The sequence below is a fragment of the Pongo pygmaeus genome, chromosome 3 (assembly GCF_028885625.2).
Source record: "Pongo pygmaeus isolate AG05252 chromosome 3, NHGRI_mPonPyg2-v2.0_pri, whole genome shotgun sequence".
Lineage (NCBI taxonomy): Eukaryota > Metazoa > Chordata > Mammalia > Primates > Hominidae > Pongo > Pongo pygmaeus.
The window spans coordinates 14,716,952-14,741,679 of record NC_072376.2 but is presented as its reverse complement, the minus strand read 5'-3'; the positions used below and the strand labels follow the sequence as shown (position 1 = coordinate 14,741,679).

At 43.5% G+C, this 24,728-nt stretch overlaps 1 protein-coding gene across 1 annotated transcript in view; it reads right to left on the bottom strand.

Annotated features, from left to right (window-relative positions):
- Window positions 1-18,546, bottom strand: part of BST1 (bone marrow stromal cell antigen 1) — a 29,785-nt gene extending 11,239 nt beyond the window's left edge. The window contains exons 1-7 of the mRNA XM_054486116.2: window positions 18,218-18,546; window positions 15,744-15,870; window positions 13,739-13,874; window positions 9,457-9,539; window positions 5,991-6,067; window positions 5,553-5,645; window positions 2,611-2,697 (exon numbers count right to left, since the gene is read on the bottom strand). Coding sequence (XP_054342091.1) covers window positions 2,611-2,697; window positions 5,553-5,645; window positions 5,991-6,067; window positions 9,457-9,539; window positions 13,739-13,874; window positions 15,744-15,870; window positions 18,218-18,405 — 791 coding nt within the window. The 5' untranslated portion in view covers window positions 18,406-18,546. The remainder of the gene's footprint in view (window positions 1-2,610; window positions 2,698-5,552; window positions 5,646-5,990; window positions 6,068-9,456; window positions 9,540-13,738; window positions 13,875-15,743; window positions 15,871-18,217) is intronic.
- Between the last annotated feature and the right edge of the window lie 6,182 nt (window positions 18,547-24,728).

The window sequence follows — 24,728 nt, the reverse complement described above, 5'->3', positions numbered from 1 at the left end:
CCACCTGTGAGTGAGAACATGTGGTGTTTGGTTTTCTGTCCTTGGGATAGTTTGCTCAGAATGATTGTGTCTAGCTTCATCCATGTCCCTACAAAGGACATGAACTCATCCTTTTTATGGCTGCATAGTATTCCATGGTGTATATGTGATGCACATATTTTTAATAAAAGTAGTTATCTGTCATTGTTTATGCCCAAAAACAGGCATGGAGTTTTCACTGAGTCTGACTCAACACAGTGCTGGCAGAAACCAACGAGGAGGTAAGGGAGGCTATGAAAAGATAAGCCCCCTCTAAAATGGGCAAGCGCCTCAGGGAGAACTTTCTACTGATGTGGGGCAGAAGGCAATGCCACCTGAATTGTGAGGGGCAGGATTTTCTCACATCTTGGTTGGAGTTGGATTTGTTATGTTAACCCTCGTCACTTTCCCATTTATACCTTTCATTCTATCCTCTCTGCTCCTGACACTAACACAGAAACAGCCTATGGGCAGTAAAGAAATGAGAGCCTCCTCGTTTCTTTACTGAGTCAGGCTTGGAAGAGAAGAGCCCTGAGGCTGACTGAGGTAGGGACACAATGGAGAGGAAGCACATAAGCCCAGACCCATGGCAGCTGTGAGGGGGAAGGAGACTTAAACTCTGGCCCGGCTATTACAACTCAGCCCAATGACATAAAAACAAAGCAAACTGGTTGTGAATGCAAAAATTTTAGCTACAATTTTCTCCATCATTGAGCTTTTTTGTTGTTGTTGTTTGTTTGTTTGTTTTTGAGGGGGGCGATGGCGAGGGGTTTGCTTTGTTTTATTTTGAGACCAGGTCCTGCTCTGTCACCCAGGCTAGAGTGCAGTGGCACCATCATAGCTCCTGTTCCCTTGAACTCCTGGGCTTAAGCAATCCTCCCACCTTAGCCTCCCAAATAGCTGGAACTACAGGTGCATGCCACTGCACTTGGCTATTGAGCTGTTTTGGATTAAGAACTGATTTTTTTTTTTTTTTGAGACAGAGTCTTGCTCTTGTCACCCAGGCTCTTGTCACCCTGTCTCACTGCAACCTCCACCTCCTGAGTTCAAGTGATTCTCCTGCCTCAGCCTCCCGAGTAGCTGGGATTACAGGCACCAGCCACCACGCATGGCTAATTTTTGTATTTTTAGTAGAGACGGGGTTTCACCATGTTGGCCAGGCTGGTCTCGAACTCCTGACCTTGTTATCCGCCCGCCCCAGCCTTCCAAAGTGCTGGGATTACAGGTGTGAGCCACCACACTTGGCCAAGAATTGAATATTTTTTAAAATGTACTACTGGAGCTTCGATTAAGGAAGGAAGAGCTTGGTAGCAGGAGGGAAAGAGCGTGCGTTAAGGCCATGCAAAGCTGGGTTCAGAACTCAGCTCTGTCACTGAGTTTAAAGCTTAAAGACAGATAAAACTAATAAATGGCAATACAAATCTAGAGAGTGGTTACTATGGGGATGGTGACCAAAAGAGGCCAACAGGAGCCCCTGGGGATGCTGAGTATGTTCTGTTTATTGGTCTGAGAGCTGGTTGCAGGTATGCGCTAAATGGAGGTAACTTCATCCACCTGTGTACTCATGTTTTGTATATTTTTCTGTACATAGATTATATTTCCAGAAAAGGACATTTGCCTTGTTTTGTTTTTAAGAGAGGGTGATAAACAACATCTAACTTTTGAGAGCATTGGCAATAATATATGAGTAAAAGGTACAGATAACAGAACAGCCTTGAGGGGCTCCTTGTCTTGAGGAGGCATGGAGTGGGAGGGAGTGGTTCACACGTTTAGGGTGCTTTGCTCAGCTGGGAGAATGATCCAGCCCATGGGGCTGTGGGGAAGGCAGAGAGTGGCAGAGAAGCAGGATAATCAAGGGTGCTGGGCAACAAGAGAAGACCACTGACATCATTTCCACCCTGCAACACTCAGAAATGTTCAAGAAAGCCACTCAGTTTTTGCAGTGTTGGATTCCAGCCCCTTGCAGAATCAGCAGGTCCACAGTCTTAGAGGCTGAGGCAGAGAGAGCCAGAGGCAGGGATTTGAGTCCAGAGATGGCTTGCAACTACCTCAGGCCTTGAGCCAAGTTTTTTTTTTAAATTTCCAAGCAAGAAGGCCCACAAATGATATCTGATTATAAGTATATAAAGTGTCTGGCCCATAGGGGCTCACCAAGTGGTAGTTATTATTATTTTCCTATCAGTCTGTGGTCAAGATGTGTCTGTAAATATCTCAAACAAGCTCCCACCTTAGCACCTGTCATGCACAGGGATCCCACAGAGATCCAAAGACATAGGAACCTCAGTCCCTGTAATCCAGTGTCTCACTGCACAGTAAGCACAGTGAGGAGAGAACTGAGCAGGAGCAAATGAGAAAGTGCCGCTCTGTGTGTTCTTTAAACGTCCAGTGCCGTGAAGATGGACTCTGGACAGCAGTGGGTGGGGCCCTGGCCAAACTCAGGCCAGAAAGTGCTCCTTGCCTCCACACCGAGAAGCCACCCAGAAGACACCATGGCCTTCAGAGCTGAGAGCCATCAATACCCTTTCGGCAGCCCACCTCCTCCAAAATCACACACCACCTCTACAAGTGCACATTGATGAATAGGCCACCTACCGGTAATCATTAATACAGCTGTACTGGAACCCCATGTCCTTCAGCCTCTTTTCCAGGACTTTCATGCTGCCTTCCCCGCAGGATTCCCTAAAACATAAAAATATATACTTAAAAAGTAAGCAAATAAGAGGAGGAAGAGGAGGTTGTTTCTGGGTTAAACATAATTTCTTTTGACCATGTGCTCCTGGATATTCTACTCTCAGAAGGAAAACTGGAATGTCTCTGGTTTAAAAAGGGCTGCTTCCGGTAAACCTGCAGGACCTAGGAGACGATGCTCTGAGGACCCCAGCACCGGGCCTGAAGCTGGGCAGCCAGGAGCACTGGGAGAGCCAGGGCCAGTGCATGTGCGTGGTGTCAGCCACCTGTGCAGTCTGTCCCCAGACAGTGACACATATCTGCAATGTGCTCCAGGGGCTCGACACAATGCTACCTGCCAATTTGTTCACCCTACACTACAGTATATTCATTTGAAGTTTTAAGTAACCACCAAAACATACAAATTTTAAAATATTAGAAAATGCAAATAAACAAAAATTTTAAAAAATTACCCTAAATCTTACACCCCTAGAGATAGCTCTGTTAACATTTTGGTATATATAGGTCTAGTCTTTTAAAATATATTTATTTCTTTAAATAAATATATATTATTTAAATATATTTAAAATATATTTATTTCTGCAAGATTTTAAAAACACAGCAAACGGTCTCTGCTATCCAATGTGTTTTGTAGTCTGCTTTAGCTCCTGTCTGTGTGTGTGTGTGTGTGTGTGTATACACACACACACACACACACACACTTCTCTGCCATTATTTTTAGCTCCAGCATGGCCTCCCTTACATAAACAGACCATAACTCGTGGAACCCATCCTCTCTTGTTGAAGACCTAGGTTGATTCTTTTATTTCAGCACCATTTACACTACAACAAACTTTGTTGCTGTGGAGTCCTAACTAGGAAAAAGGAGTCAGGCTGGCAGGAGCAGGGGAAAGCAAAAAGACAAAGCAGATAAGCTATAAGTCTACCTTCTTCATGGTCCAGGACACATAGGCTTCCTGCACAAACAACTCACAACCTTCCCATGCCTACCTATCACCAGACGCTCAGCTGATAGAAAAAGGCAAGTTAGCTCACTGTATCCTTGGCATTATCAGAACTGCGCAAGTGCTCTTCAGCACACAGCACAAGCACCATTCTGTAAAATCCCCAGTAAGCCTTCATCTCCCTGCAGTCAGCTTGTCTCTTCCTGACCTGCCAGTTGCACCCTTGCAACATATTTTCATGCTTTCTCTAATAAATCTGTCTTTCTTCACCTACAACTGTCTTGGTAAATTCTTACCTCCCATGCCACCAGCCCAGTTAGTCACTGATTGGAACTTCATTTTCATACACATTATTAATTATTTGTTACCTTGGCATAAATTCCTGAAAGTAGGTTTTCTGGCATCAAAGATCTGAATCCATTTTAAGGCTTTTATATGAACGGCCAAATTACACCCTAATAAAGTATGAGAGTGGCAATTTCTCACACTCGTACAACAGTGATTCTTGCCCGCTTTCACTAATGGTCACAATTAAGCAGGGAGAATTTACAAACGCAAACAGAGGTAAATACACAACACTACCAGCTGTGGTTATTAGGCACGGTATATTACAGGCAGGACCCTGAGTTTACATGAAATGGGATGTTAAACAGCCTCACCACCATAAAATTAACAGAGGGGGAGTGTACAGGGAGGAAATGAGCAACTGGAAATTTTTACAGAAGTGGAATTCCAGGCATTATAGGAATGAAGAAAGCACAGTGTTGAATAACATCATTTTTTAGAACTTTGCCAATACCTGGGAAAATGCCTTACTTGGGGCCAGGCTCACTACTTAGAATTTCTTTTTAGTAAGCAACGACATCTAGGCTGCAGGACACCTGGACACAGAGATAAGTGAATGTGTTGTTAAAATAACTATAAAGGCCGGGCATGGTGGCTCATGCCTGTAATCCTAGCACTTTGGGAGGCTGAAGCCTCAGGTGGATCGCCTGAGGTCAGGAATTCAAGACCAGCCTGGCCAACATGGTGAAACCTTGTCTCTACTAAAAATAGAAAAAATCAGCTGGGTGTGGTAACGGACACCTGTAATCCCAGCTACTCGGGAGGTTGAGTCAAGAGAATCACTTGAACTCGGGAGGTGGAGGTTGCAGTGAGCTGACATCTCGCCACTGCACTCCAAGATAGATACATGAAATAGATGCACAACAAAATAGATACATTAAAACAACAAGCAAGTATAACTTCTAGAGAGAGCAACTTCTCACAAAAATAAGACCAACGATACATGTTTTTCATGCATGCAAAAATAAGTATAATTTGTCTTCTGAGAAGGGGAATGCAGATCTTGGTATAACTTACGTAATTAAGTAGTTTGCAAATTTATCACAATCTATTGCCTAAGAGATGGGAAAAATAACCCTTTATATGGTGAGTCTTAGAAGGTCCTGGGGGCCGACACGGACACAGGGAATTCACTGAAGTTCTCCTAAACACTTTCAATGGGACCTGCACTCCTTGGGGTTAGTAATACCTTCCTCCATGTAGCACGGAGGGACTGTTCTGAAAGACAAGGCCTCAGCTTGCTTCTGAAGCTCCATCATGGCTGTCCAGCTTTATTTAGGCTGTGGCCTCGTTGGCTTGTCTTTAAACCAAATCACTTTAACTTTTTTATCTTGAGTTTGTGCCAGCAGTGCTCTTTACTGCTGAGAAGAATGAGTTTAAGTTTGCATTTACATGTAAACTCATGTGGTTTCCCAGAAAATGTGGATCATAAAAGCTTTCTTAACCAGTTTTTCAAGACCCAGTTGAAGAGCTGAAAATGTTAAACGAACTTGATCATATCATATACAAGAAAAACAAACTTGCATAATTATCATCATCAATATCACCATAACTTACACATTGGGTCCCCCAATTTCATGCATAACCCAGATCTCGATTCGTGTAATTTTTTCCTTCTGGAGGTTTGGAATTTCATAATCTGCAAAAAAACTGAGAAACATTTCTTAAAGCCCTAAAGCAATATGATATCTTTCCCATTTCAGTTGTTAATTTACACATTACCTTTCTTAAAAAAAAATAACGAGCTTTTAGAAGTTTTTCTTCTTTAGCTTTTATTTTTAGGTTACTTTTTATTCCTGTATTCATCAGCTGTTAATGGTTTAACTCTATAGACATGGCTCTGATCACCAGGTCGTTCATCTGTTTTGCTTTACCTGAATTTACAGAAGCAAGCATGAGATGGGGACTAGGATAATTTTCTTTAGCCTCTATTTAAAACAATTAAATAAATATTTTGGCATTCTCTCTTGTGTTTGAATGTGCTGGTGTTCTTACCCTTTGATGGGATAGGCTCCTGTTGGCTCTGAACCATTCAGCATGATGTGGATCACCCCAGAACTATCCTTGGAATACTACGAGAAGAACCAAGTATTTTTAGCAAATAAAGACGTGACATTTTTCTGCTATGAAATGTGCATTTTTTACAAATTGTCAGTTCTAAATAATGGCAAGGATATGATAAATGTGGCATTTCATATGGCTTAGTAGAAATGCAAACTGGTTTATTTTGGAAAGCAAATTGCCTTGAAATGTCAAAAAACTCATAGACTCAGTAATCCATGTCTGGGAATCTACCCTAAGAAGATAATAGAAAATACACAGTATCTTATCAGCTGGAATAAACTAGGTTATGCTCCCTTAGCAAAGAACCTGGAAACTGCAGTGGCTTTAAACAACAATGATTTATATCATGCTCACACTACATGTTTATCACAGGCCCACTGGGGTTTTGTTCCAAGTGTCCTCATTCTGGGGCACATCTGCAAAATCTCTGATTGCCAGGAAAGGGAGGAGACAGTGACAAATAGTGGACCACTTCTTAAAGGCTTCCACCCAAAAGTCACACTCCCGCTCGCAACTGATTGGCCAGTGTAAGTCACATGTAAACAATTTCATGAGGCAGAGAGTGCAAACCGTGGGCTCAGAAGACAAGCCAGAAATATTTGGCAAACAGCACTAAGGACTACCAGGAGCATTGTGCATAAAGATGTATAGTGCAGCAATTCCTCATAATACTGAAATATTGTAACTAATACAAAATACTCAACAACAAGGGAATGGTAAGTAAACTATGATACTTAAGTGTCTGAAATCTTAACCAGCCATTAGTAAAAGTCTGTATACAAAGTATTTGCAATAGCATAGGAAGTACTTACTTTCAAAGCAAAATGCAACAGTCGTTGGAGGAGCATGAGCTCTACTGTGTTAAAAATACATAGGCATTCCCAAATGAGAGACAGGTCCACAGAAATTCCAAAATCTCCACTTCAAAATACTACTGGAGCATGTAATTTCCCTCATAAAATATTTATACTAGAATGAAGGAGGTGCAGAGGTGAAATATGTGGCACTGACGTATAGGTGGCTGGGTTCACTCCCTAGCAAAGTGATACTCAATACCAAACAATATACTCCATGTCATCCATGTCTCAGATTGCTTCCAAATAGTGCTAACAGTCATAGTTAAATTCTTAAATGCCAATACCTGATCACCACTATGCTAAACGGGTTGCCTTTAGGTGGTAGGAATGTAGGTGATTAATTTATATTTTCTATATGTGTCATTCACTATTATGAGCAGCTATTACACTGACAAAAAGAAAAAAATATTAAAAAAAAAAATGTGTGCAGAGCCAGGCGCGGTGGCTCACACCTGTAATCTCAACCATTTGGGAGACTGAGGTGGGCAGATCACCTGAGGTCAGGAGTTTGAGACCAGCCTGGCTAACATGGCAAAAACCCGTCTCAACTAAAAATGCAAAAATTAGCTGGGCGTGGTGACACCCACCTGTAGTCCCAGCTACTTGGGAGGCTGAGGTGTGAGAATCGCTTGAACCTAGGAGGCAGGGGTTGCAGTGAGCTGAGAATGTACCACTGCACTCCAGCCTGGGTGACAGAGACAGACTCCGTCTCAAAAAAAAAGATAAAAATAAAAATAAAAAGTATGCCGATGCAATGAGGCTGTATAACGTTGTGCTTGAAAGTCTCATCTCGAGCCAGCCTTCCTGGTTTCAAATCCTAGCTCCCCTACTTGTCAGTTCCATAACCCTAGTAAAGCTTCTTGACCTCTCTGTACCTTACTTTATTATCTGTAAAATAAGGGTGTTAAAAGTCTCTGCCTCATAGAATTGTCATAAAGATGAAACTATTTGGCCAGGCACAGTGGCTCATGCCTGTAATCCTAGCACTTTGGGAGGCTGAGGTGGGTGGATCACAAGGTCAGGAGTTCGTGACCATCCTGGCCAATATGGTGAAACCCCGTCTCTACTAAAAATACAAACATTAGCTGGGCATGGTGGCACACATCTGTAGTCCCAGCTACTTGGGAGGCTGAGGCAGGAGAATCACTTGAACCTGGGAGCCGGAGGTTGCGGTGAGCAGAGATCGACAGAGTGCGACTCTGTCTCAAAAAAAAAAAGAGATGAAAATATTTAAAATAATGACTGCTAACATTTATTGAATACTTATCTGCTAAGGTTCAAATCCGCTTCTCATCACTATACCACACTACCTCTCCTCATGCTTCGACTACACAGCAAATGCCAAGTTCTCAAAAATTGTGGGCACTAGTATTAGATTTCCATTATAGAATTGGAGGAAGTATAAGGTGGTGGTTTGCAGCACACACTTGGAAGTCTGGCAGATCCACTGGGTAAAATATATGGTTCCTTTACGTGTAATGTTGACATCTCCCCTAAGTTACTGTTTGATCCCACTTTCAGATGATGACATCTCTGTAGCCTCCCAGTTCTCAATGAGGGGCTCTGGCAGCCACTGCCAACTGACTGGAGTCTGTGCTCAAGATGAAACCTACAGATAGTGGGAGCAAATGGTGCTCTCTTGGGGTGGGCAGCAGAGCACAGTAATAAACAGAATATGTTTTATCTGGGAGGGACTCCCTGCTTAGCTCCAAACTGCAGCCACCATGGAAGATTTGGCCAAGGTCCTTCTCACCTTGACTAACTAACAATCTACCTAGTGGACACCTCAGGATCTAGGGTAGAAGATGGGACCAAAAAAGACATGGATAGTCCTGAAAGGGGGTTGGCGGTGGTGGGTGGAAGTGCCCTGACGTCCACCTGGTCAACCTAGCTAATGTTTAATAGTCAACAGCTTTTTGCCAGGCACTGAACTAAGAACTTAACCCTCTTTATTTGTAATCTCTATTCTAATTCTCATGGCAGAGAGTGCAAGCTGTAGTCACTGGCATGTTATAGCTACTGATAGCTGTCCTCAACTCTGGTGACATCATTCTCTGGGAAACAGACCTACCTTCAGGGGACCATTTCTGTGTCTCCAGCTTATCCTCCATCTCCTATCAGTTCCTCTCCCATTAATATTAGTCTTGTGGACATTTCTGATCCCCACAAATTGATCTCCAGTGTCCTAGGGTCTTCCATAAAGCAGGAGTTGCCCCATTTTACGTAGCAATCAAAATCATTGATTTGAAATACTAATGATAACCATGACATAATGGAAATCATAATGACTAATTAAAACCCTCATGTATAGCCAACATTTACAGAATGTTTTCTTTGTGCCAGGCACTGCATTAAGTATTTTATTTCCTTAAATTCTCACAATTTTATATAGCAAAGAGCATGAATCATGATGTGGTAAAAGTGGAAAGTGAGGCTCAGAGAAGTTGAGTGATGACCTGGGGTCCAGACTCTGAATGACTGTGTTCCATCTCTATGGGTCCCACACATGCTCAACCACTCAGATATCATCCCAGGATTACCTGGATGGATGCCCTTTTCCAAAAGGAATCCACAGGATTATTTTCACAGTCTTCTGATGTAGGGCAAGATTGGTAATCAAGTCCTAAGGGGTAAGTAGACAAACACATTTTATTCCAAAGATTATCTATCTAAGAGAAGAATTAACTTACAATATATCCCAGTTCCATGACGTATACTTAACCTACATTCTGTACAATGTGTACAAGTTTAACATCCACAGTTCTTCCCACTCGATCCACAAGGAGCCTGGTGAGGGACCACCTTGTCCATGATACTAAAGACGTTGATCATTTTGCTCATCACAAATGTGAGGAAGGCAGAGAACTAAGTAGCTGGCTAGTGAGTGAGCCTAGCTGACCACTGAGCATCAGCGTATTAGCCGGGTTATTTCTCTACTGGAGCACTAGTAAAGCAATGTTTAAAAACCCACAAACAACAACAACAAAATCTTTTGCTTTATTGGGAGAAGAGCCGTCTCCAAAAATTAAATTGTTAGCCATTATCTTAGCAGTAAGTGCAAGGAAAAAAAGGATTAAGAAAATGATAATGCTTAGCCAGAAAACAGAAATTTCATACAATCGAAAAACATATGTTAAAATGTATTACATTTTAAAATGTTTAAGGACAGATTAAAGACCCTAGCAGATCAATGGGATGTGGGGTGTGCTATAAAGAAAAAAAAATTCTAATCTACAAGTTGACCTCATATTCCTAGCAAAACTGCTATTAATGGCATTATTCATAATAGCCAAGATATGGTATCAATCTGTGTCCATCAACTGATTAACAGATAAAATAGACCAGGCACAGTGGCTCACACCTGTAATCTCAGCATTTTAGGAAGCTGAGGCGGGTGGATTACCTGAGGTCAGGAGTTCAAGACCAGACTAGCTAACATGGTGAAACCCCATCTCTACTAAAAATACAAAAATTAGCTGGGTATGGTGACACGCATCTGTAGTCCCAGCTACTCAGGAGGCTGAGGCAGGAGAATCGCTTGAACCTGGGGGGCGAAGGTTGCAGTGAGCTGAGATCGTGCCATTGCACTCTGGCCTGGGCGAAAGACAGAGACTCCATTTCAAAAAAAAAAAAAAATGAAAATATGGCGTATATACATAATGAAATACTATTGAGCCATTTGCAACAACATGGATGAACCTGGAGGACATTATGTCAAGTGAAATAAGCCAGGTACAGGAAAACAAATATGGCATGATCTCACTTGAAAGTGGAATCTTCAAAAGCTGATCTCATAGAAGTTGGGGGTAGAATAGTGGCTACCAGAGCCTGGAGAGGGGAATGGATAAGGGAGATGGGAAGAGGTTGGTCAACAGTATTATAGTTACATAGGAGGAATAAGTACTGGGGCTGTAATGCACAACAGAGTGGCCATAGCTAACAATAGTGTATTGTATATTTCAAATAACTAGTAGAGAGGATTTTGAATGTCTCACCACAAAGAAATAGTAAATGTTTAAGATGATAGATATGCTAATTACCCTGATTTGATCATTACACAATGTACATATGTATCAAAACATCACATTGTATGCCATAAATATATACAATTTTTATGTGTCAATCAAAAATAAAATTAAAATTAAAATTAAAAAAATAACCACGGCCAGGTACAGTGGCTCATGCCTGTAATCCCAGTGCTTTGGGAGGCTGAGGCAGGAGGATTATTTGAAGTCAGGAGTTCAAGACCAGCCTGGGCAACATGGCAAGACCACTACAAAAATAATTTTTAAAACAGCCTAGTGTGGTGGTGTGTACCTGTAGTCCAACTACTTAAGAGGCTGAGACAAGAGGATTGCCTGAGCACAGGAGTTCAAGGCTGCAATGAGCTAGGATCACACCACTGCATTACAGCCTGGGCAGCAGAGTGAGACGCTGTCTCAAAAAAATAATAATGATTTTAAACTAAAAATATATAAATAAATAAATAAAATAAAAAAGAGCTGCTGTCAATGGTTTGGGTTTGCTATTTTCTTGACTTTTTTCTGTGTGTATATTTTCATAGATGTATTGTGTATATGTGTTTTTATTTGAATAGCCTCATACCAATCACAGGGTTATGTAAATTTATTTTTTGCTTAAAAATAAATTTGCCTCTTTCTGGGTCAATAAATAAAAAACCCCATCACCATTACTGCCGGCCCTCAGGATTCCATGACATACACATACAGTTATTCAGCTGACGTGAGTCCTGATAGGAGGGCATAGATAGAAAAGGGCAGCCAGGTGAAGAAGAAATAACTGGTGGTTTTCTGGAAGGCTCTCCCTTTCTTTATGTGTTTTTCATCACATTCCTCCCCTCCTTCTCCCCACCCTCTGCAGCATCATCAAACAAAAGCTTCCTGGAAGTTCTCCATTGAAAGAATGGCTGTGTCCATTTGACCTGGAACCTGCAATGCTGCCCATCTCACAGTGGCATCACAGTGAAAAGTAGAGGCCTGACAACGTCCTGTGCCACCTGGACCTCCTTTATTCCTCTAGCCTCTTAGCTCGCACTTTCCTCTTTGCCCACTGTCCTCTTTGCTATTAAATATGTCACACACGCTCCCACCTCAGGGCCGTTGCAATTGCTGTGCTCCCGTCAGAAAAGCTCTTTCTCATCTCCTTCAGGTCCTTGTTCAAATATCAGCTTATCAGTGAGGTTTTCCCTCGGCATCTAGGTAAAAATGCAACACTTTCCTCTCCCCGGCCCTCCACCCTCAACCTTTTTCGTCCTTATTACCTGTTTCATTTTTCTCCATAGCCTTTATAATCTTAAGGCAGACTATATATTTCACTTGCCTGTTTATTGTCTTATCTGCCCTCCTATAATGTAAGCATGGGGTATTAATTTCCTGTTTTATTCTCTGCTGTGTTCCTACTGTCTAGAAGATGAGGATCTGGCACATAGTAGACACTGTAAATTTTAGTTTAGTGGACAAATGAATGGAGGAGAAATAAACAGAACTGATATTAGGTTAACTCTTTTTTTTTTTTTTTTTCTTTTTGTGCCGAGTCTCACTCTGTCGTCCAGGCTGGAGTACAGTGGTATGATCTCACCTCAGTGCAACCTCCATCTCCAGGGTTTGAAGGATTCTCCTGCCTCAGCCTCCCGAGTAGCTGTGATTACAGGCATGCACCACCACACCTGGCTAATTTTTTTGTATTTTTAATAGAGATGGGATTTCTTCATGTTGGCCAGGCTGATCTCAAACTCGTGACCTCAAATGATCCACCCACCTCGGCCTCCCAAAGTGCTGGGATTACAGGCATGAGCCACCATGCCCCGCCTGATATTAGGTTAACTTTTGAAGTAACTCTGATACCCAGGAAGGATCTCCAGTCTTCATAATGGGAACACTCCCTCACCTTTCCTTGCTAGCCTCCCTCTGAAGCTTCCCTGATGACCTGGTGGAGGCTGGTGTCTCACTCTGCTACTCCTCAGAACACCATTTTTCCTGCATTACAGCCCATATCACTCGAGCTAATATCCCCCATGAGGCTATAAGCTCCCTGAAGATGGGGACTGCTGTGTCTCCAGCTCCTAGCACCACAAATGGATGAATGAGGAGAGTTTGTAGGACATTCAGGCCAGCTCTTGTGACTCTAACTTTCCTTGTGACTTGGATCTGGAAATATCTGCCAGCGGCCTGGAGTGGTGTTAAAGGGCACAGGCTTCAGAATCCATCAGGACAGGACTGAGACCCAGCCTTACCACTTCCAGTCATTTAACCTCCCTAAGCCTCAGCTTCCCCCTCTGGACAAATGAGGATAGTAAGGCAGAGTTGTGCAAGGTTGAGAAAATGGGCTCTGGAGTCAGACTGTCTGCTGCTTACTAGCTATGTCCCCTAAGCAGGTTTCTCAGTCTTGCTGTGCCTCAGTTTCCTCATTTATCAAAATGGGGATTATGATAGGATCCCATGAGGCTGTTGTGGGCATCAAATGAGTATGTGTGTGTGTGTGTATATACATATATATATGTGTATGTGTGTGTGTATATATATGTATATATGTGTGTGTGCATATGTATGTATATATATGTGTGTGTGTATATATATATGCATATATATATAGAGAGAGAGAGAGAGACAGAGAGTGCTTAGACTGGCACCTGCAAAAGTTAAGTATTCTGTAGTATTGTTATTATTAACTATTCTTGCCACTTATCTCAGAGGACACGGAGAGGATCAAGTGAAATAAATGCATATGAAAGCATTTAGCACAATGGTAATGCATAGTAAATAGGAGCTCTTAAGTCTCCTGTGATTCGTGCAGGAGTCTTACCAGAGGCATTTTTCTGTCGACACCAGCTCAAGAAATCTGCAACCCTGCCATACAGAACATCGCCCAGGGGCATAAAACGACGGGTGTTTTCTGCAAAGCTTTTAACAAGGAGGTAGCTATTTTCCCAGAACAGGGACTAAGGAAAGACAAACAAAACATCAAAATACAAAACAAAGTCAAAACCGACTCCTCAGGCACAGTATCATCAAGGCAAGTTGGGCAATCCAGTTCTCATTCAACTCTGACCTGCTGCACAACAACTGAACATTCTTTTTCGTTGTCTTTATTTATTCATTCAAACACTGCTAGCATCTCTCCTCCCTTTATTCCCAGGGTATCATGCAAATGTTGATGGAATATTTCCTCACTAGTACTAAATATACACGCATGTGGTAAGATCCCCTACACTAAAAATGATCAAGGGACCTGGGCTGGAATCCTGGCTCTGTCATGTATTAGATATGTAATCTTGACCAAGGCATGCAATCTCCCTGTTTCTCAGTTTCTACTTCTGGAAAATGCAGAGCATGAGCCCTTTCTCTTCTTCCACAGCTGTGGCCAGGATAATATGCAGTCACAAAAAGCACTTTCTAAAGTGTCAAGTGCCTCAAAAAAAATTGCTTTTATATTATACTTTATAGTTTCCAGTATAGTGTTTTCATATAACAATAACACAAATCCCACAGTCACTATTTCATCTGACCCTCCGTAGTCCAATCAGTTTATATTTAGACTAGAAGGTCCCCAAGGGTGGGGGCTGTTTTTCACTGTTACATCCTTAATCCTTAGCACCAATGACTGGCAAACAAATAGCCCAGGAAGTATTTACTGAGTTCATCAGCTAGCACCGAATCTATGAAACAGAAGGTTAAAAAGTCAGCTTCCCCACTTTTAGTGACAGGAAGGCAGCAAGGTTCAAAAAACAGCATATACTCAAAAATCATGTTTTCAGTCTATTCTGTCTTTGAAACTCACAGTTCCATTTACTTGCCTTTACAAATAACACACAGTGGAAAAAATCAGGTTAAGAATGTTTATGTCACAGAAACAAAAATGGTGTCTAGCACTCCTTAAACTTGAGGTATTGTTTTAAGCAAGGGTTTTATGGAAATTTTCTCATTTATTTTCATTTTATTAGACCTGAGAGTGTAGACAGAATATAGATATGTGGTTTTCTTAAATAAACTGGTACTAAATAAATATAATCTTAAGACCCATTAAATGGAGAGACTGGTCCCCCGGGAGGATACTGAGATTGAGAGTTTTCTGAATTACTCAAGGTCCAGGCCATTGGGCCAGTTAGGATGAAGGTTATTTAGAACTGGCCAGATGTGGAGGCCCAGTGTGACAGGTATGGCCATGTCCTGATGTCCTCGGGTTGATTCTCACACTAACTTGCTAACTTAGGAAATTTTCTTCTGCCCACAACCAGCCGGAGATCTAGAATCACTGTTGGAAACTGATATGATTTGGATTTGTGTCTCTTGTAAAATTGTAATCCCCTATGTTGGAGGTGGGGCCTGGTGTGAGGTGATTGGATTATGGGGGCGGATTTCCCCCTTTGCTGCTGTTCTCCTGAGGGAGTTCTCAGAAGAGCCAGTTGTTTATAAGCCTGTGGCACCTCCCTCTGCCCTTGGTCCTGCTCGTGCCATGTAAGACACCTTCTCCCACTTTGCCTTCTGCTGGAGTAAAAGCTGCCAGAGGCCTCCCAGAAGTAGATGTTGCCATTCTCCCTGTATAGCCTGTGGAACCGTGAACCAATTAAACCTCTTTTCTTTATAAATTACCCAGTCTCAGGCATTTCTTTATAGCAATGTGACAATGGACTGATACAGAAACAAAGCTAGCTTCTCACAGAGAGCTCAGCACACACATTATGCGTGCTGCCTGATGTTTCTATGACACTGCAGAATGCAGGGGACAGCTAATGTCAACCCGGCCCACGCACCATCCATTTCTGTACAGACAGAGAACACAGTTTTACCCAAGATGGTTGTAGTGTTACCTTATCTCTGGGAATAGAGTGCCTGGACAAGTTAATAAAAAGGTCATAGTCTGAGGGCAGCACGGAGCAGGGATCCTTGTCCAGTGCCACTTTAAAGGCTTCCCAGATGGCTGTGCAGTTCTTGTTCCTGTGCAAAAGTACAAGTTGGGAAGAACACACACATGCACATCATAATGTGTTGTGAAGTATGTCCATTTGTCTAAGCTTTACAAGAGATTTTTCATATAGTAACTGCAGAAGTAGGCTTACAAAAAAGACAACAAATTATCATGGCTTAGGTGACAGATTCAGAAATCTGACACTGGAATTGTCTCTCTGAAGGCACTGCATAGATTTCTCAGAGCTAAGGAATACAGCCTTGCCCCAGGCTCACAGAGACAAGCAGAAATGGCACCGAGCAGGAGGTGACAAATTCAGTCAACTATACAGCAGGTGCCTCTTCATTTAGACCTAACGGTGGGGCCAGTCTCATTGTCTAGGTCCGGTGTGGAGCTCGGGGACCAGGTGAGGCCAGGCCAGCCAGCAGGATGTGTAATGTTAGGAGGAAGGCCCAATGCTGCAAAAGGCTTCCACCTCTGGCAAAGCAGGTGCACCCTCCAGTGCAAGCCCCTCTTGAGGTCCATGCCAGTTTTCAAAAAATATTTCCCATAGCATTTGTAACTTTCTGTTTTTCATACTGGGTGGTGTGTAACACAGGTGGTTCTCTGCTGTTTTTTGTTTGCCTGAAATGTGCGACAATAAAAACGATCAGCACAAGAAAGAGACATCACAAACATAAGAAAAGGGGGGCCACAGAAAGAACAAAAATCAGTAAGAAATGCAGCGCTGGCAAGAAAGACCCAAACTTCAGAAATCCTCCAGATTTAGGGGATCTGAAATTTGAATTCCGGAAGGACTGTACTCAAGGAATTCCAACCTGAGACCACATTCTGGGTTCTGAGTGTTCAGACTAAACATCTGCTGGGTGGCAATGGGCTGTTACCCAGTTCACCTCTACCTCACCCTCACTTCTAGAGGGATACCTCTCCACCCTCACTTCTAGAGGGATACCTCTCCACCCTCCTTCACACTCACACACACACACACATCCCTCACCTCTAGACCACACACAAATCCCTCACCTCTAGACCACACACACATCCCTCACCTCTAGACCACACACAGACACATCCCTCACCTCTAGACCACACACACACACATCTGTCACCTCTGGACTACACACACACACACACCCCTCACCTCTAGAACAAACACACACACATCTCACCTCTAGAACACACAAACACACTACTCACCTCTAGAACACACACACACATCTCTTACCTCTAGAACACACACACCTCACTTGTAGAACACACACACACCCATCATCTCTAGAACACACACATCTCACCTCTAGAACACACACCTCTCACCTCTAGAACACACACCTCTCACCTCTAGAACACACACACACCCCCCTCACCTCTAGAACACACACACACACACGCCTCATCTCTAGAACACACACACTCTCCTCACCTCTAGAATACACATACACCCCTCACCTCTAGAACACACATACACACACTTCACCTCTAGAACACACACACTCTCCTCACCTCTAGAATACACACACCCCCCTCACCTCTAGAACACACACACACCTCACCTCTGGAACACACACACACCTCACCTCTAGAACACATGCACGCACCCCTCACCTCTAGAACACACACACATCTCACCTCCAGAACACACACACCCCTCACTTCTAGAACACACACACACACACCCCTCACCTCTAGAATACACACACTCCTCACCTCTAGAGTGCACACACACACACCCCCTTCACCTCTAGAACACACATGCACACACCCCTCACCTCTAGAACACACATACAGACACCTCATCTCTGGAACACACACACCCCTCACCTCTAGAACACACACACACATCTCACCTTTAGAACACACACACAAACCCCTCACCTCTAGAGTACACACACACACACACCCCTCACTTCTAGAACACACACCCCTCACCTCTAGAGCGCACACACACACACCCCTCACCTCTAGAGCACACACACACACATCCACCTCTAGAGCACACACACACATCCCTCACCTCTAGAACACACACACACACCTCCCATCTCTAGAGTGCACACACACACACACCCCTCACCTCTAGAACACACGAACACACTCCTCACCTCCAGAGTGTGTGTGTGTGCACGCACACACACACACACACACACTCATCTCTAGACCCCGCACAGCGCACCCCTTACCTGCAGACACACTTCACAGCCCCCTCCTCACTCGCCCCCATCGTTCAGGACCATCGCTGTGTCCACACTCACCTCTCCCCTCAAGGCCTCTCTCATTGCCCCCTCACCCCGACCTTTAGCGCCAGTTTTCCCCTCCCCAGGCCCTCCCCACCGTTGCCTCTTCCCCGCTCCCCTTCCACCCGGCCGACTGCCTCACCGCTGCTCGGGACTCAGCAGTGCGCCGTACTCGGCGCAGCGGCCCAGGAAGATGTCCCGTAACTGTGCGCTCGTGCCCTCCCCGCGCCACCGCGCGAGCACCCCGCCCGCCGCCAGCAGCACCAGTAGAAGCAGAAGCTGCAGCAGCAGCTGGAGCAGCCGCGATGCCGCGCACCCCCGGGCCGCCATCGGGGAACTTTGGTCCCTCCAGTCCCGTGCCTCCTCCACTCCCCTTCTCTCCTTCTACTAAGGCGGTTCCGCAAACTGACGCAGGGCGGGACTCTCTCTCGGACACCTCGCTGTTTGCCGTTTCCCGTTCCAGACTATTTCAACACTGAGCGTGGGGCGGGGCGCGGAGGCTCATGCCTGTAATCCCAGCACTTTGAGAGGCTGAGGCGGGCGGATCGCTTGAGTCTAGGAGTTCGAGACAAACCTGAGTAACATATAGGTGAGAAACCTCCTCTCTACAAAAAAATACAAAACTTAGCTGGTCCTGGTGGTGCGCACCTGTAGTCTCAGCTACCTGGGAGGCTGAGATGAGAGGAGGCTTGACCCCAGGGGATCGAGGTTGCAGCGAGCAGTGATTGCACCACTGCACTCCAGCCCTGGGCGACAGAGTGAGACTCTGTCTAAAAAAAAAAATTAATAAATAAATAAAATTAAAAAAGAGTGAGCTTGGAACATCACCCAGAACAGGACCAGTGCACTGTGGCCCAGGCTAATCTTGACCGGTGTCCTCGGGGAGGGAGCCCCAAAGAAGCCGCGAGGTTGAAGGAGAGGTGAGGAGAGGTGAGTCATCATTAGAAGAAATACTTTTCTGGCTCCAAAGGACAACTTTGACAGATGCCCTCTTTCACAGCAACCAATAAGTGGTTTTTGTTTGTTTTCAGAAAATAATAACCACAACTTTGCAAGTATAATATTCATTACTTTCCGCAACACCCTTCCTAGCTAAGTTTGTAATTATTCTCGCTTTAGCAATGGATAAACTCAGGGAAGTTAAACATGTTCGGCCTTCCAGATTTGCGGATTCGTCATCCAAATTCAGCTAACCACGGATGAGAAACATTTGAGGAAAAAGAGAATGCTTGCATCTGTACTGAACATGTACGGACTTTTTTTCCTTGTCATCATTCCCTAAATAATACAATGTAACAACTACTTATGTAACAATTACATAGTACTTGATATTATAAGGAATCTGGAGATGATATGAATTATAGGAGAGGATGTGCAAATACTGTATACTACACCATTTAATGTAAGGGCCTTGAGCATCTGTGGATTTTGGTATCCAGGGGGGTCCTGGAACCAATTCTCCATGGATACCTACCGCCGACTGTAACTTGTCAGAGGTCACAATCTCCCTTCCTGATAGATGCAAAATCCTGAAGATGTTCAGTTTAAGAGAGCCAGGATTGGCCGGGCGCGGTGGCTCACACCTGTAATCTCAGCACTTTGGGAGGCCGAGGCGGGTGGATCACGAGGTCAAGAGATCGAGACCATCCTTGCTAACACGGTGAAACCCCGTCTCTACTAAAAATACAAAAAATTAGCCGGGCGCGGTGGCGGGAGCCTGTTGTCCCAGCTACTCGGGAGGCTGAGGCGGGAGAACGGCGTGAACCCGGGAGGCAGAGCTTGCAGTGAGCCGAGATCGCGCCACTGCACTCCAGTCTGGGCAACAGAGCGAGACTCCGTCTCAAAAAAAAAAAAAAAAAAAAAAAAAAAAAAGAGCCAGTGTTAATAGAATACCACGTGGAGGCCCAAGTCCTCAATTCTTACAATAATGACAGCAATGAACTTTGAGTGCCTGGCAAGCACTTGATAAACACAAGGGAGGACAGAACAGATGTTCTCTACTGTTTTATTTGAATCTCTTTTTTTCTGTAACCAAAATCCGCATTCTCCTGTTCAGTTCCTCCTTAAGTTAAATCCACTTTCCAGAGGTAAGCATTTTTAATTCTTTCAGGTTTTGTTCCTGTGTTTACTTCCATATTTCTAAATAACATGTGTGAACCCCCAAATTTTGAGACAGGTCTCAATTAATTTAGAAAGTTTTTTTTACCAAGGTTGAGGATGCATGTCCATGACACAGCCTCAGGAAGTCCTGACGACATGTGCCAAGGTGGTCAGGGCACAGCTTGGTTTTATACATTTTAGGGAGACATGAGATATCAATCAATATATGTAAGAAGTACATTGGTTCTGTCCAGAAAGGCGGGGACAACTCGAAGCACGGAGGGGGCTTCCAGGTCACAGGTAGGTGAGAGACAAATGGTTGCCTTCTTTTGAGTTTCTGATAAGCCTTTCCAAAGGAGGCCATCAGAATATGCATACAGCTCAGTGAGCAGCTGAATGACTTTGAATAGAATGGGAGGCAGGTTTGCCCCGAGCAGTTCCCAGCCTGACTTTTCCCTTTAGTTTAGTAATTTTGGGGCATCCCTGGTATGGCTCGTCCCACCAAATCTAATGTTAAATTGTAATCCCCAACGTTGGAGGTGGGGCCTGGTGGGAGGTGATTTGATCATGGGGGTGGGTTTCTCACAAATAGTCTAGCACCATCCCCTTGGTGCTATTCTCATGATAGTAAGTGAGATCTGGTTGTTTTAAACTGTGTAGCACTGGCAGGGCGCCGTGGCTCACACCTGTAATCACAGCAGTTTGGGAGGCTGGTGGTGGTGGTGGGGGGGTTGGGAATCACGGATCGAGACCATCCTGGCCAACACGGTGAAACCCCATCTCTACTAAAAATACAAAAATTAGCTGGGTGTGGTGGCACGCGCCTGTAGTCCCAGCTATTCGGGAGGCTGAGGCAGGAGAATTGCTTGAACCTGGGAGGTGGGGTGGAGGTTGCAGTGAGCTGAGATCTCACCACTGCACTCCAGCCTGGTGACAGAGTGAGACTTTGTCTCAAAAAAAAAAAAAAAAAAAAAAAAAAAAGAAGTGTGTAGCACCTCCTCCCTCTCTTGCTCCCTGCTGCCACCGTGTAAGACCCATTGCTCCCCCTTTGCCTTCCACCACATTTGGAAACTTCCTGAAGCCTCTTCAGATGCAGAAGCCACTATGCTTCCTACAGCCTGCAGAACTGTGAGCCAATTCAACCTCTTTTTCTTATAAATGAGCAGTTTCAGGTATCTATAGAAATGCAAGAACAGACTAATACAATGCCTATATGCTATTTCTTGATGTTTCTGTTTGGGACATTATTCTGTTTGGGACATTATGACATTTTATTTGTTGTAAACCTCTTGTTTACCCTGGAGGTAATCATTACCTAGAAAGTAACTAGCTTGCTTTTGATATTACAGGCTCATAGGCAAAAGGCACTTGCCTTGTCTCAGATGAAACTTTGAACTGTGGACTTTTGGGCTAATGTTGAAATGAGTTAAGACTTTGAGGGACTGTTGAGAAGGCATGATTGGTTTTGAAATGTGAGGACGTGAAATTTGGAGGGGCCAGGGGTGGAATGATATGATTTGGCTGTGTCCCCACCCAAATCTCAACTTGAATTGTATCTCCCAGAATTCCCACGTGTTGTGGGAGAGAGCTAGGTTGGGGGGGGGGGGTGCGGGGAGGCAGGGCGGGAGTAATTGAATCATGGGGGCCGGTCTTTCCCATGCTATTCTGGTGATAGTGAATAAGTCTCACAAGATCTGATGGGTTTATCAGGTGTTTCCACTTTTGCTTCTTCCTCATTTTTCTCTTGCTGCTGCCATGTAAGAAGTGCCTTTCACCTCATGCCATGATTCTGAGGCCTCCCCAGCCATGCAGAACTGTAAGTCCAATTAACCCTCTTTCTGTTCCCAGTTTCAGGTGTGTCTTTATGAGCAGCATGAAAATGAACTAATACAACTAGATCTCATATCCACCTCTTTCTTGTTTTATGGAGCACATCTTCCAATAGCTTCTTGAGAAGATACACAGGGACTAAACTTTCTGAGATTTTTTGCATAAGAATTCAAAATGTCATTATTCTACCTTCACACTTAATTGAGAATTTGGTTGGGTTTCTGAGATTTTTGCAGAAGAATTCAAAATGTCATTATTCTAACCTCACACTTGATTGAGAATTTGGTTGGTTTTCTGAGATTTTTGCATAAGAATTCAAAATGTCATTATTCTAACCTCACACTTGATTGAGAATTTGGTTGGGTACATTTTTGCATTGGAAAGCATTTCCCTTCAAAATTTTGAAGACTGTGTTCCATTGTTTTCTGTGTTGCTGTTGAGAAATCTGAACCCATTTTCCTATTCCTGTTTATTTGATCTTTTTTGTTGTTGTTTGTTTTGTTTTTTATTCTTTGGCCTGTTTTTTTCTATCTGGAAGTTTTCAGAATTTCCTTCTATTCTTAGGAGTATGAAATTTCAGAGATGAACTTGGGCAAAAGTAGTTGTTTTTCATTGTACTGGACAATCCACGAGCCCTTTTAACCTACAAACTCATGTCTTTAAATACTGAGATATTTTCTCAAATTTTTGATAATTTCCCCTCCTCCAAATTCTGTTTTCTCTTTCTGAAATTCCTATTACTCATATAGGAATGATTTCCTTGTTAGACTTCCTAGTCTTTAATTTTCTATATTTTCCCCTTTTTTCTTTACTTTGTCTTCTTATACTTTCTTGAATATAAATTTATCATTATCTTCCAACTTCTCTGTTGATTTTTTAAATTTATACTATATATATCTATATATACATATATATACAGTTGTGTTCTACATGTTCAGGTCTTTTTGCTTTTTATAATCTTCTCTTGCTGTTTTGTGAATATTTCTGAGGCTTTTATTACAGATGTAGGTTTTTCATTTTTCTTTTAAATTTTCTTCTGCCAATGTCTGTTTCCTTTGAGTGCCTTATTTCCATTTTGGTGACTGGCTTTAATGTGAGAAGTTTCCCTCAAATAAACTGATGATCTTTGGCTGATTATTTTTACAAACACAGAAAAACATAAGGAACTGTATTAGTTCATTGTCGCACTGCAGATAAAGACATACCCGGGACTGGGTAATTTGGCAGAAGGCAACAGGCACGTCTTACATGGCAGTAGGCAAGAGAGAGCTTGTGCAGGGGAACTCCTTTTTATAAAACCATCAGATCTTGTGAAACTTATTCACTATTATGAGAATGGGAAAGACCCACTCCCATGATTCAATTACCTCCCACCGAGTCCCTCACATGACATGAGGGAATTGTGGGAACTACAATTCAAGATGAGATTTGGTTGGGGATATAGCCATACCGTATCAGGCACTAATTAGAAGCAGGCTCAAGGCACATGGTCAGAGTTTGTCAAAGGGTGAGCTGCCCTGTAGGATGAACATATTGCACTTTATCACTAAGAGATACCTGTCATGTTCTCTTGGACAGTCTGTTTTTCCAGAGAGTAATATTCCTATTTTTTTTTTTGAGACAGTCTTGCTCTGTCGCCCAGGCTGGAGTGTAGTGGCGTGATCTCGGCTCACTGCAAGCTCCGCCTCCTGGATTCACGCCATTCTCCCGCCTCAGCCTCCCAAGTAGCTGGGACTACAGGTGCTCACCACCACACCTGCCTAATTTTTTTTGTATTTTTAGTAGAGACAGGGATTCACCATGTTAGCCAGGATGGTCTCGATCTTCTGACCTCGTGATCCACCCGCCTCAGCCTCCCAAAGTGCTGGAATTGCAGGCGTGAGCCACCGTGCCTGGCCTAATATTCCTATTTTCTACGTGGAAGGATATATGCCTGGATGATAGCAATGTGGAGCTGAGTGGGGGAAGGTGGCTGGGAGAATCTCACTATTCAATATAAAGATTTTCACTTATCCCTCCTCTCTCACCACATTTTCAGTAGAAGCTCTGGTCTCAGCAATGCCTGGTACCCCACAACCTAGAATCTTTGGTCTACTCTTCAGGAAATACATTACTGCACAGGATTAGGGAGGGCATTCTTGGACTTCCAACTACTTTTTTGACTTCCAGCCCTACATCCACTCCCACTTTCACCTTAGTGACAGACCGTTCTTCCAATTCCTCTTCCTTTTGAGGGTTCATGGCATCAAACACCTTTCTTCACAGCTTACATTCTCTTTCCCCACTAGCCAGCTGAGGTTTCAGCCTTCACTGGCCAACTAAATTGTTACGCCTTCCTCATTTTCTTTCCACCATCCCAAATTCTGTTCCTGACAATTCCTCTTCTTTTCTCTTTTACCTCATGGTTTACTCCTTTTTCATTTTGTTTATATTCATCTTATTTATTGTCATGGGGGATGAGTTTGTTTTGAGGGAAGAAGTCTTTCATACCTCACAAACCCTCAAAACATGACTTTATCTTGATGTGTGAGGCAACAGGAAATACACAGCACCACTTCTGAAGTATCCATGCATCTGTCTGTCTATCTATCTGTCTAATCTGAATCTAGCAAACCTTCAGATTTAACTACAGTTTTCAGGAAATACAGAGGATAGAGGGACATGTTAAATGATACCACAGGCAGTCATGCACTGAAATTGGCTGACAATATTTGACAGATGTA